Here is a 13,591-nt window from a genome sequence, read left to right as displayed (position 1 = left end):
CTGCCCTGCCCTGCCCTACCCTCCCCTGCCCTGCCCTCCCCTCCCCTTCCCCCCCGCCCCGCCGTTGGGCGCCGGGCCCGCCATGCACCGCCTGGCCCCGGCGCTGCTGGCCCGCCTGGGCCGCGCCCGGCCCTGGCTCCCGCTGCCGCGGCGTGGGGCGGCGGGCAGGGGTGAGGAGGAGCGGTTTGTCTTCCTCGAGTATGAGCCGGACCCGGACGAGGCAGCGGCGGTAGCGGCGCGCCGCCGGGAGGGGAAGCCGGGCAGGGAGCGGCGGGAGCGGGGCCCGGTGGCGGCGGGGCGGCCCGACCCTTCGGTGCCGCCGAGCGGCGTGAGCTGCTCGGGCTGCGGGGCCGAGCTGCAGTGCCGCGACGGCGCGGCGCCAGGCTTCGTGCCGGCGGAGAAGTACCGGAGCCTGTCGGAGGGCGCGGCGGGGCTGCGGGGCGCCGTCTGCCAGCGGTGCTGGTGGCTGGCCCGCTACGGCCGGGCCCTGCGGCTGCAGCTGCCGCCCGAGCAGCACCGGCAGGTGGTGAGTGCCGCTCTGCGCCGCCCCCCGCGCCACGGCCGCGGCCCGCTCCTCCTCTACCTCCTCGACGTGCTGGAGCTGCCCGACCCGGTGCTCCCCCAGCTACTGGGGCTGCTGGGCCCCGACGCCAACGCTGCCGGGCTGCTGGTGGTAGGCAACAAGGTAGACCTGCTGCCCGCCGACTCCCCCGGGCACCTGGGGCGGCTGCGGCAGCGGGTGGCGGCGGCCTGCGCCCAGGCCGGCCTGCACGGAGCCCCGCTGGTGGACATCCGCCTGGTGAGTGCTAAGACGGGCTTCGGTCTGGAGGGGCTGATCAGCCGGCTGCAGCAGTCCTGGAAGTGCGCCGGTGACGTCTACCTGCTGGGTGCCACCAACTCCGGCAAGTCAACGCTCTTCAACATCCTCTTGTACTCTGACTACTGCAAGACCCGTGCCCCTGACATCATCAACAGGGCCACCATCTCCTCTTGGCCAGGTCAGGGGCGCCGCTTTTCCCCTCACGGTGGAATCACACACAGTGTTGGGCACTCGGGCTGCCTAGCCCCGGGCCTCCCGCAGGGCTGCCCTGGGGCGAGAGGACCTGTCACCGAATGGGTGCCCACCACCTTGAAGCATCACTATTGTGGGCAGCAAGCTCCAGTGCTGTGCTGTGATTTCAATCACCTTCCTCGGGGCAGCAAGCTCCAGTGCTGTGCCGTGCTTTCAGTCGTCACCTTCCTTGGGGCAGCGAGGGTGGGAAGTGCGCACAGAGGGTGCCGTACATCTCAGCGCTAAGGGGGCTGGTAAACCAGAGCTGGGCTGCGTGCTCCCCTGCCAGTGGGGACAGTACCCAGTCTTTGTGCCTTGCCATGTCCCTAGCAACTGGGGGTGCCCTCAGGTCTAGAGAGACCAGGAGGCAAGCTGGTGAGCACCTGTAAAACAGTCATAGGCCAAACCAAGCTTCCTGGAGGTGGGACTTGCCTGGGGTGTATGGTCAGTCTTTTGGCACCACTTGGCTTAGAGACCCATTTCATCAAGCCATAGGTGAGAGCAGATCTCAAGCAGATGGATGCCTCGTGTGCTACCCTGGCTGGAGAGACTAGTACTTTATGGGAACAGCTGTAGTTCCACCTCCAACTTGATGTTACTGGGTTTCATCCAAAAGTTGCAAAGTTTTGGTTTTGTTTTTTTTTCTTCTCCTCGGAACTTAAATGTGCTAGGTAGTCAGAGGCCCAAATGTGCATTCTGGTTTTTTGCAGGAACAACACTGAACCTGTTGAAATTTCCAATTATTAATCCTACATGTGACAGGATATTCCGAAGGCAGGAGAGGTTGAAAGAGGAGGCAACAAAAACAGAAGATCAGCTAAGCAGTGAAGAAAAAAAGTACCTTAATCGCCTTAAAAAACAAGGTTACTTAGTGGGTGAGTATTGCCTTAGTAAAAGGAATTGCCCCTCTGCCCCTATGTAAGTACTGCATTACACAAAGTACTGTTAACTCTTCAATTTGCTGTAGAACACAGCTGGTTTTGGCAAGTAATTTCTTCCCACTCTGAAAGAGCTGATTTCCATTTAATTGTAGGAAGAACATGCTCTCTATAGTAGCAATAAAAATTTCCCAAACTTGCATTCAGGTTATTTTGACTAGTTTTGTTCCCTGAGTAATGGATGCAAGATCTCTAGCTCCTCTGTAAATAGCATCATTAATATTTATTTTGAGTACTTGTTTTTGGCTGTTGTAGTAGCATTGCAGAGGTTTCCTCTGTGCAGTGCACCTCCCATCAGCATCTGCTAACCTAGTTCTGATAGCTTAGTAGTTCACAGTGATACTGCATTATAGGCCATTCTCATTCCCAAAGGAAGAAAACAAGTTTCATTTTGAAATAATCATGTTTTGGCTGCAGGCCACGGTGCTTGTATATCATTTTAGTATGTATCCAGAAGAGGGGGTTGCCAGCAGGTAGCTCTGATTTTCAAGTATTTCTGTGTTTGACAGTGTAAGGCACTGAAAAAAGGCAGCCTCCTTCACTGTAAAATGGAAAAAATGGAGTGTGTGTAATCTGGCCCCTGCTAAGATTTTGGGGCTTGAGGAGTACCAAGCAAGAATTATTGAAGGGATTTCTTAGCATCTTGGCTTTTGAACACAGACATTTCTAGCCACATAGTATCTGTATCACCTTTATTTTACCAGCGTGCATCTCTTAAGCAAGGGAAGGGACAGATGTCCCGTTGAAGGAAAGGCAAGTTAATTACCAGAAAACCTTTCATTTTAATCCAGGAAGAGTTGGAAGAACATTTCAACGGCAGAAGTCTAGCTCTGTGGTTGACTTTGATCCTGACATGCTCTCCTACAGCATAGATGAAGATCCCAGACATTCCCCTGGGAAGCGTGAGGAAAGAGAGGAGTTCTCAGACAACGAAGTGAAGGATGCTCGCTGGTGTTTTGACACTCCAGGGATCATAAAGGAAAACTGTGTAGGTACCCTGTGGTATTGTGTTTTGGGATGACATGGTTTGGGAGGACTGTTCTGCCTTAGCTGTGCTTATGAGAGTATTCATGCAGCAGTCCTGGGGTTGAGATTCTTTTGGTTTGGGCAGTTGTTTTAAAATATGGTTTGTATTTACTTGGGAAGGGTTCATTGTGTTAACACTGCTGCATTTCTGAATAGCACATACTGTGATCTTTGCAAAGGAACTATGTGATTGCATCATCAAACTTTCTTTAACGTCTAAATGAAGGGAAGTAAGCGATAAGGCTGTAAGCAAGTTTATACCAGCATCACCCAATGAAGTTTGCACTCTTTTAGCTCTACCAGCCTACTGAAAAAGGTGGAGCTTAGGAGAATAACCAGTGTGTGACTGAAACAAATCTTTGCAAAAGCATTCTCCGAAAGCTAACAGGATCTGCAGTGCTCCTGTTAATAGCTCAAATACATCAGGCCTACCTCAGTGTTTCAGTAGAGCAGTGGCTCTGAAGCCAGTGCTGGTGTAGCGCACACATCCAAAAAAAGTCATGTTTTGATTTTTGATTGCTTTGATATCTGTGCAGAGCTGCAGGTCATCTTTTTTGGGAAGATTAAAAAGTGCAAGGAGATAGGAAAGTTCTGAAGAGCATGAAGTGCAAGGACTGTACTGAGGCTGTGTAGTTGTTATGGACCCTGCATTGCCATGGGGACTGGTGACATCCCTGCCTCCTCCTGCTTCTCACTTACTGTGTGGACCAGAATTGAACTGTTCTGTCAGATGTTTTTCACACTGCTCTACTTGATCTTTTTCTTCTATCAATATAATGCCAATATTCATTTCATTGTCCCCATTGAAACATCTGGAATGAGTTGCAGCAGTACAATTTATTTTGCAGGTTTTAAATCTCCTGACAGAGAAAGAAGTAAAGCTGGTTTTGCCAACACAGGCCATCATTCCACGGACCTTTATTCTCAGACCAGGAATGGTCTTGTTTTTAGCAGCCTTGGGACGTGTAGACTACTTACAGGTAAGGGAAGAAGAAAGGATTTTGTGAGCAAGCCCTTCATCTCTTACTATAGTACTAGATGATACAAGTCTTTCTGGGTAGCTTTCCTAGAACCTTTCTTTGCTGCTTTTGAGATGATGAATCTGTTCATCAAGCACTGCATAAAGTCAAAATGCCTTGGGATGGGGAGTTGCCTTAGAAAGGTTTGATACTTGTTACCAATGTGCAATATTTATTGTATAACAGTAACTGCTTTTGAGTGCTGGCAAAGGCCTTCATTTTAACATGCTTCCCATAACCCTACAAAGACACGAGGGAGGGAGGGAGGGACGAAGGAAGGAGGGTGACAGAATTAACTGGGAAGATAGGTGGATTTCCTCATTTCTGTGTTTTGTGAAAGCTGTCCTCCAAGAGAGAAAAGCCATGGGTGTTTTTCTTCCCTGACACAGACCTCTCTGAAGAATTTGCCCAGGGAAGCAATTAAACGTACATGTATTCTGTAAAAATATTTTTAAAGGTGCTGTGTGTGTGTCCCTGCTGATTTCTTCCATTTATTAGAAATCTCATGCCATACACCTTTACTGAACTGTGCGGAGCTGACTTCCCATTATGTTTCCTCTGGAAGGGGTGGTTTCTTTGAGTTTTGGGTCTAGCACTTAGAATAATGCCTTCCTCAGTAGTTTGCCCTATTTTGGGAAGGGAGTGTGTGTATGGCTATTACTTTGTTTCAGTCAGCTTTCCAAGATCACCATAGAAATGTTGAATTGGTACTTTTCTTGGGACACTCTCAACTTGCTGGAAGAAAGCCAGAAAGATGGAGGGGGCCGCATTCTGTAAGTAATAGCACACCAGTATGGCATAACACCATCATAGTTAAGGTGAGCATACAGAGCCCCATCCCAAAAAATGGCTTGGCAGCACAGAGGAATAATGCCTTACTCGGAAAAAATGCTGTTTGTGAGGATAGCAACCCAGCAGAAGACAAACTGTCTTTATCAATGCTGTCTTGGGCAAAGCCCTCGGAAAAGAACTTCCTAGGCAGGTTGGTTGGGCACTGTCAGGGACTCAAGAAAGCACCTGAATTTGCATTCCTGACAGAGTACGATGGTGGTGCAGGTGACAACTTGCTGGCAGTAAACACCCTCTGCAGAAACACTGCAAGGTCAGGCAATCGCAGGGCTGTCCAAGGCTTGTTCTGTCATGAGGGATGACTTATGTTCTTGGGAGTTGTCAAGAACACAGCTGGTGGCAGCCTGGGGAACCTGAGGTCAGGGTAAAGAAGTGTCACATCATCTCCTGATGAGAGGATCAGGCTCAGAGACGTGTCCAGTGCAGCAGGGTTGGCAGTTAGGCTTTGTGCTATAAGCCTGTTCTCCATGTAATGCTGCTCCTACCAAGCTGAGCTGTGCATGTTTAGGCCCTGCAAGTCCTTGGTATCTATCTCCCTGCATTGCTGTATGTCTTGTGTATCTACATCCTCCAGAGACCTTGAAGGAAGACAGTTGTGCTCAGATCATGACAGAGGAGCCTCTGCCTCAGATTAGGTCTTTGATGAACTTGAAGGAATTGCCATACTTGAGTTTCCTTATTTCAGGTTGCTAGCAGTTTTTGTAGATGTCTCTCCCCTCTCTGATCTTGTTTGCTGTGCATGCAGAAGTGATGAGAGTGCCTGCTGAAATTGTTCCACGTTCAGTCTTTGCATAGCTTGAGAGCAGCTTGGAACCAAGTATGGTTTGATGAGAGGTGCGTGTTAGAAATGTAAAGTGGCAGAAGAAGCACCAAACAGGAGACATCCATCACCTCTCATGCTAAATAACCACACTGAGTTTATTCTTTGGGATTAAACAAGAGCAAAGATAACTCTTGGATGATTTGCCTGAGCTGAGCAGGTGTGATGGCAGGGGATGTGTTATTGGGGGTACTTTGAGGCAGGATGGTCAAGCCATGGGCACTTCTCTCCTGAAAGCTCAGCTCCCCTGTTTATGTAAACCCTGGCTGGTCTGCAGTGACAGAGGTAAGGGCCCCTCAGACAAGGAGGGGACATCAGCCAAACATTTTCAACATGCAGAAGAGAAACGGAGCAGGAAAGAGCAATTCAGGGCTGCTTTTATGTCGTCATAAGTAACAGTCTCTCCTTGTTATTTATTTCAGGGAGAAAAGCCTGCCTGGTTTACTGTCATGGCTTCTAACCTGTTGCCAGTCCGCATTGCTACCCTGAGTAATGCAGATGCCATCTATGAGAAGCATGCTGCCGAAGAGTTCCTAAAGGTAAGAGGAGGTGCTGTTGTGGGCTCTTGGTGGCAGGCAGGCCATCCCACCTGGTGAAGTGCCCTGTCTGGGGTGCAGCAGATGGGGAAACCCAGCATGTGTCAGGAGTTTGGGACTTCTGTAGTGGGTGAGTAGAGATCTGCAATGTGGAGCAGTCTTGCAGACTGCCTGGCTGCAGCTGTGTTAGGAGAGAGCACGCAAGATGATGCATTTTCAGCAGAGCCTCTGTTCAGGCTGATAAGATTTGCAGTGCTGTGTTCTGTGATGCTTGGGTTTTTTTGAACAGCCTTAAAGCGCAGGCAGCAATGGGGATATTTTCAATGGCAAACTTCAGGTTGAGGTTTTAGAACAGATTGCAGCTAAAAAATGTACCTTCCTTATTCTTTCCCTACCGCATCCTTTGCACATCCCTTCATCTTTTGGTGGTCTGACTTTTTCCTTGCTGTTGCCACATACTGTGTAGCATGTGCAGATCGAGTGGGACAGGGTGAACTGTTCTTGAGTGGTAGCTCCATTCCTGTGCACATCGAGAGCAAGTGCTGTCACTCACATCAAGCTGGCTGGCTTGAGCCACCAGCTGGGTCCTGCAGTGGGCACTCCCATCTTGGCTTACATCTTGAGCTCTCACTGGATTGGTCCAGGTGTGATCTTGATTCTGGTCTTGGCAAACCCGAAATAACTTCTGTAGGGTATTCAGGCCAGCTCTTGGCTAACAGTGGTCTAATATCTTTATTCCTACTTGTGCCTTGTTCACCAGTTTAAGGTAGGAGTGCTGAAGCATCTCTTGACTGTTACATCTTTTCTCCATGTTTTGATCTTAGGTTCCCATGGGTGGGGAAGAACGAATGAAAGAGTTCCCCCCACTTGTCCCTCAGGACATTACACTGAAAGGAGTTGGTACCACTGAGGCAGTCGCAGATATCAAGCTTTCCTCTGCAGGTAATATAATATTTTTTCATTAGTTTGCTTTATGGAGTCTGCATCGTAGAAACTTTGATGGGAAGAGGCCTCTGAAGGGTTGAAGCCGTATTTCCTGCTCAGAGCAGTACTGTTACCAACACAAAATCAGGGCAGCCTTGACTTTGTCCAGCTGAGGCTTGGCAACCTCCAAGAATGGAGATTGGCAGCCGTGCTTGTACAGGACAACAGCACTGGAATACTTTATGCTCTGGCTGCCATGCAAGTTCCACAGCATCAGGAATGGCTGTGACACTGTCAGCTGTCCAGCTGAGAGGGAAAGCACCATGGATTGGAAAGCTTTATTACTGTGGTTTTGGTAGTTCCCACCGTTCCTCTTCTGTTCATCAGGAAAGAACTGTGTCTGGGGAGTGTAAGTTGTGGTTAGGTGCTGCCTTCTGTTGGGAAAGGGCTGGGTATTACCTTTGAGCTTGATTTCTCAAACAAATCACACTTGGGTAGCTCAGGTTCTTAGCCAACATGGGAGGCACTGCGTTTGTGTCAGAACCCTCATTTTGATCCTAGTGATTGTCTGGCTGACTGTGGGTTTCTTGGCTGTGCAGGCTGGGTGGCTGTGACGGCTCACGCGAAAGAGGAACTGCTGCTCCGAGCCTATACTCCCAGGGGCACCGCACTGGTGGTGCGGGAGCCTCCCCTTTTGCCATACATCAGTACCATCAGAGGAGCCCGCATCGCAGGCACTGCTGCCTACAGGACCAAAAGGCCTCCCTCCACAGTGGAAAACCTGAAAATCACAGGGAGGAGATAGCACTTCCCATCATCTGAGCAAGGCAGAAGACAGAACAGCCTCTGGAGAGCCTTCTTGCTTATTGTTGTGCCAGGGAGCTTGGACTCCTTTTTAAAGGCAGATGGGCACATATTTGAAAGCAGGCCTGGGGGAACTCTGCAAGTCCACACCTGATCCAGCTGCTGCACTGCAGCCGTTCTGAATGAGCTGCCTGGCTGGTGCCTTGCTGTGAGAGGTGAAACAGCTTCTCCCTGGGACCTGCCAGTACCTGTGAGCAAATCCACGTACCTGTTCCCTCTTGAAATACAGGATGGAAGCTCACCTGCCTGCCCTGGGCTGGTGTTGCTGCTGATAGAGTAGGCCTTCTCTTGCAGACATGCTCCCACAGGTCAGAAATCAACTTGTCTTGGAGGTGTTACAGTGTTTCCAAGGGTGAAGGAGGTGGAGGGAGTGGGGAGGAGCGGGGAATTGCTCCAGTGTGGATATGACCCTACTAGTGGCTGATAGGAATTCAACAACATTGACCAGAAATCAGGTTCTTTCAGTCCAAGGGAGTGCAATGCCCTGCTCTTGGACATAGGAAGGGTAAACTAATGAAAAGCAGGTCAGCTCATATGCCTGAAGAGGAAACTTTTGCAACTCACTGCTTTGATTTGGTTTCTGTAGCTTGTGTAAAGGTTTCTGAAACTGAGGTGTAGAATAAAACATTTCAAAAACTTTACTCCTTCGTATCGTTTTCAAATCGCTGACAAAGCATGCTTGTGTGGGCATAAGCATCCTGCTAACTACATGAAAGCTCCGGCAGGAAGGCCAGTGTTAGAGAAAAGCGTATCATGCCGGGCCTGACAGTTGAAGAGAGGTGAGGCTGCTGCCGTTCCATCCTGCCAGGTCCAGCCACTAGCGAGGCTGAAGATGTATTCCCAGTAGGCACAGAGTGCAACATATACACCACATACGTGTCTGGCCACACAGATCACAGGCAGACACACGGCCCTTAATGCAAACACAGACAGCGCCAATGGCCTGTATGCATGCATGTGTGCACACAGAGACACACACACACGGTGGATCCCTCCAGCTGCTGGGCCAGATGGTGATGCCACTTGCCCAGTTGCTGACACCTGGAGATGTGAGGCCCTGCGGCTGCAGCCCCACTCCAGTTATGGGTACAGTTGGTCTTGCCAATATACCCACAGCTGGCCACACTACTGATGCCTTACGCTCTCATTGAGCTATCCAGGTGCTCTGATGCCCTGAGCTGGCCCTTGGAGACTCCCACATCCCTTTTCTCCCAGCCTGTTTCACCTGTTCTCCAGCTAGTCCAGCTTGATCTTCACCAGCGGTAGCGTGCCTGTCCCCACTTCAGCTGCAGCACCAGGGACACACAGCACGCAGACACACACGGTCTGATTCCAGTTGCTGCCTTCACGTTCCCGTACACACACGTGGACACAGAGTACAGAGCCCTCACCCAGGAAGGAAAGGCATTTAATGAGGGCAGAGGACAGATTGTGCTGATCAGGTGCAGGACACGGCCAGACAAGCATACTGGTGAGCTCACTACACACAGCTAGCCCTCTTTAACCCCTTACCCCTCTTATTTCCCACACTTGTCCCCTAAATCCCTTCCTTTTCTCACCTTTGATTCCTCCCCTGAACAAGTCCTGTGCAATCTCGAGGTGTTCTTCCCCTGCATGCCCTGATATGTGCCATGCCCCTAGACAGCTATCCTCCTTAGCCCAAAAGGTGACCTGGAGAGCTCCATGATACACAGACTCATGGTACGGTTGAGGTTGAAGTGACCTCTAGAGGTCTCCTGGTCCAAGTCCCCTGCTCAAGCAGGGCCACCTAGAGCAGCCTCCCCAGTGCTGCGTCTAGCTGTTTTTTTACCATCCTCTCTAAGGATGGAGACTCCACAACCTCCCTGGGCAACCTGTGCCAGGGCTGCATCACCCTCACGGTAAAGAAGCGCTACCTGATGTTCAGACTGCACCTCCCGTGTTTCTGTTTGTGCCCATTGCCTCAGGTCCTGTCACTGGGCACCGCTGGAAAGAGCCTGGCTCCGTCCTCTATGCACCATCCCTCCAAGTGTTTATAAACATTGATGAACTCCTCCAAGACAAAGACGTACAGTGATGGGTTTTGCTCCTGGACAGAGGGGCTGATGGCCTGAAAGGGCTGTTCGTTCCTCAGGAGTCCTTCAGTTGGGTTCCTGTCTGCCATTGTGCCCCTGTCCATCTCTAGGCTTGTGCAGATGGACCTTTGATGGGCTGCTGGCCCCAGTGCTGGGCCTGGGAGTAGCCCGGCGGGGCATTACTCCAGCTCCCCCTCCCAACACTGTCTGTCCACGCTCCTTGGTGGGTGTGCAGCCTGGGCTGGAGAAGTCGCTTTAATTTGGCTGATGGCAAAACCTGCCTTTTCACCAGCCTGCACTGCAGCTATGTTCAGACAGCTCAACAGGGCCAGCCTGCAGAAACCCGGCACCAGCCCCATCTTGCTGCCTAAAATGACATTTCCAGCCAGAGCTAACACAGGCACTGGGTTTTGCTTACACTGTCGCACAGATACACAACATTTTGTGCCTTGAGGAGAACCTGTCTCATGCCAGTAACACAGTTGATGTAATGGGGTGGTGGTGGGGGTGGGGGGGGTAAAACAGTGGAAAGCAGAAGCTTGCACCTCCTCACTTGTTGGGGTTATGTGGAGCAATCCCAGGCAAGCAGGCATGGAAAAAGGCATGGAAAAAGGCACGTTGCTTTCAGCTAAACTGGGAGGCACGACAAGGGTCTGGCTGCGGTCTGTTCAAACTAGCTTGACAAATCCAAACCAGGCATCCCCTATAACATTCCTCTGCTGCTGTACGTCTGGGAAAAGCACAACATGAAAGGCAAACAAGCTCTGCATGCAGAAAGAGCAGCTGGAAGACCTGCCTCTGTCACAGCGGTGGTCCTCAGCCCAGGGGCTGGATGTGAAAAACTGCAGCCAAGGCAAGTGTCTGGTGTAGCAGGTCCCCTGGTTTTGAAATAATAATTAAAAAAAAAAACAAAAAAACCCAAAACAAAAAAACCCCAAGCCTTTCTATAAGGACAGGTGGGCTGCACGTGGGCTCAGGGGGTGCCGGAGGCATACCCAGGAGAAAAGTCTTGCTGCCAGAATGGAGATGTGCAGGGAGGGGGCATGCACACCTCCCATGCCCAGCATCCTTTTGCATCCAACCCAGACATGCAAGCAGTGAGCTGGGGCAGCACAGGGGCTTGGTGCTGGGCGGGTGCTGTAGGGCTTTTGCAAAAGCCGTGCTGTGCCACAAAAGCAGCAGCCAGCTAGCGACAGCCCCAGCTGGGAACAAAAAACGGGTGCTCCTGACCCGTGCTAAACCTCCGCACGCAGGAGGTTGTAATGTGGAAGCAATTAGTGCCTCAATGAAAGCAAAGACATGCCTTTTATAAGCTCCCAGGGCTGAATTACACTGGAGCTGAAGACCTGCTTGGAAATGCTTCTCAAAGGGAGGGTTCATGTCTGGTTTATGCCAGACAGCCTGAAAGGTAAGACAATTTTTACCATGCCTGTGGACCATGGCCAATTTCATCTTTGCACAGGAGTCAAAAGCGAAGGTGGTTTGAGTCTGTGCAAAACTGAGGTATAAGGAGAAGGCTGGGAAGGTCCAAGCGCCTGGAAAGGTCTGCTCTTCATGGGTGTCCCAGTGTGCACTAGCAGGGTGCAATCATCTCCGGCTGCACCAGAAGAGCAGATTCAGCAGAACCGCTCAGTTTGCAGGAGAACTGCACAGAAAACCAGCTCACAGCTCCCCATGGGGTAGTTAGTTAAAACGCAGGTGAAATCCTACAGAAGGACAGGTTCGAATGGGTAAGGGCTAAAGCTGGCTGGGTGTGCCAGTGGGGGGGTTACAGCACCTGGGGGGGTCTGCGTACCTGGACGAGGGTGCTCCTCGACCTCCCGGCAAAGTGCAAAGCTGGGCCAGGCAAGGCAGGGCTGCATCTCCCCGCTGCCCTGCAAGCAGGGACGTGCCACCACAGCTGGGAGCCTGCGGGTTGGTTTGCTTTGGCACGCATCCGATGTGGCGCCAGCTCACCCCCCCCCAAAAAAAAAGCAGCTTCCTTTCCCTGCCCGGTGGCTATTCTCTTTTCAGAGCTGCCCATGGCTGGGGACTCCCAGCCTAGAAAAATAGCTGCTGCTCTTCATGGTGAGAGCAGAACAAGTCCCATGCAAAGTCTGAAATTTTGCCCACTGTCAATGCTCCCAAAATAGCCTGTAACGTGGGGAGAAGTGCATGGGGCTGGGAGCCTGATGGACTAGAAGTATGGAGCATCTGCTTCCTGCTGATTTTCGTGTGATTCACAACTTGTAATTGCCCATAAACATCTCTCACCAGCAACTGTCTTCACTGATCTTGTAGCTGAACTGCTGGAGGTTGCCCAACACACGACTGGTGCTGGAGCAGAAACTTGGTGGTAGGTCCATGCCCTTGGTGGTGCATTGACCTGTCCCAGTGGTTCCTCCAGTGGCAGGGGACAGCTGTATCTGTGCAGGTCAGCTAGCAGTGTCCTCAAGCACCAGGGGAAATTCTTGACCAGCTGCTGCTGAGGATGAGTTGGTGGTAATGTCCCATGCCACATATTGGGTGCCACGGTGTGGCTGCGGCCACATCATTGAATTATTCTGTGCCTCAGGTCCCCAGACCAGCCTCACCAGGCAGCACTGAAATCAAGAAAGACGAGAAAAAGAAAAAAAAAAAAAGAAACCCTCAAACCTGCAGGGTTTTTCTGGCCAGCTCCGAGCTTTGTGCCCTTTGGAAGGACTACAGTAGCATAGAGGCCTTTATTAGAACCTGGACACCCAGCACCGTAATTGGAGAGGGGCTCAGCCTTCTTTTTGGTTTTCCTCCACAACTGCCGGGCTCAGGGATGCTGAACACAGCGCAGCCAGGGCAGGCAACCGTGTGCTATGGCGGGGGAGCACGTGCTATGCTGCGAGTGGTGCTGCCTGCCATGCCACAGCTGTGTGTTAGCGGCGCCGTGCAAGTGCACGCAAGTGCATGCTGTGCTGCAAGCATAGGCTCCTGAAATATTCGCTTAAAAATTACTGCCCCTGGGCGGTTTCACGTCCTGAGTCCTTGCTTAAGGCAGCACACACCTACGCCAGCACTCAGGAGGTGGCCCTGCCACTCTGTAACCAGCCACAGGGCACTGCCGACGTTCCTGTCCCTGGCGTCCTCACCAAGGGACCAGTCACCATCTTCCCACTCAGTTTTTTGCCACAGCTCTCCTTGGCCTGTGTGTGATGGAAATGAACCCCGCCACAAAGCTCGCCTGTCCCCTCACCTCCAGCACAGCCTCTGCTGCGGGCGACAGCAGTTTGAGTGCTCTGACATATGCAGGGCTAAAGGAGACCAAGAATGGCTCCTTTGACCAGCCTGGGGGCAAGGGACAAGTTCAGTCGCCTGGCTTGAGCCCAGGGGTGTTAGGGCACTGCCTCAACACTGCCTTGCTGCAGGTCTGGTGCTTCCAGCAAAGGAGGGAGTTGCAGGCAACTCACTCTACCAAGCTCAAAAATATAACCTCCCCAAGGGAAGGGTTTTGCCCTTCTGGAATTACCTTTTCCTCCGTATGGGTTATAGTGTACACGA

At 51.5% G+C, this 13,591-nt stretch overlaps 1 protein-coding gene across 1 annotated transcript; it reads left to right on the top strand.

Annotated features, from left to right (window-relative positions):
* The first annotated feature begins 68 nt into the window (after window positions 1–68).
* Window positions 69–8,668, top strand: NOA1 (nitric oxide associated 1). The gene is made up of 7 exons (XM_037379111.1): window positions 69–998; window positions 1,762–1,926; window positions 2,781–2,977; window positions 3,864–3,995; window positions 6,126–6,242; window positions 7,064–7,181; window positions 7,763–8,668. Exons 1-7 carry the CDS (start codon window positions 83–85, stop codon window positions 7,966–7,968), a joined length of 1,851 nt encoding a protein of 616 aa, XP_037235008.1. The 5' UTR covers window positions 69–82; the 3' UTR covers window positions 7,969–8,668.
* Window positions 8,669–13,591: the final 4,923 nt, after the last annotated feature.

This window comes from Falco rusticolus, chromosome 1 (genome assembly GCF_015220075.1).
Source record: "Falco rusticolus isolate bFalRus1 chromosome 1, bFalRus1.pri, whole genome shotgun sequence".
NCBI classification, from domain to species: domain Eukaryota; kingdom Metazoa; phylum Chordata; class Aves; order Falconiformes; family Falconidae; genus Falco; species Falco rusticolus.
This window is presented reverse-complemented; position numbering and strand designations above follow the sequence as displayed.

What these genes read in the sequence shown, in the direction of transcription:
- NOA1 (XM_037379111.1), top strand. Translation starts at nt 83, where the DNA reads ATGCACCGCCTGGCCCCGGCGCTGCTGGCCCGCCTGGGCCGCGCCCGG. An exon ending in CTGCCGAAGAGTTCCTAAAG is followed by an intron (nt 6,243 to 7,063) that starts GTAAGAGGAGGT and finishes TTTTGATCTTAG; the next exon opens with GTTCCCATGGGTGGGGAAGA. An exon ending in TATCAAGCTTTCCTCTGCAG is followed by an intron (nt 7,182 to 7,762) that starts GTAATATAATAT and finishes TTGGCTGTGCAG; the next exon opens with GCTGGGTGGCTGTGACGGCT.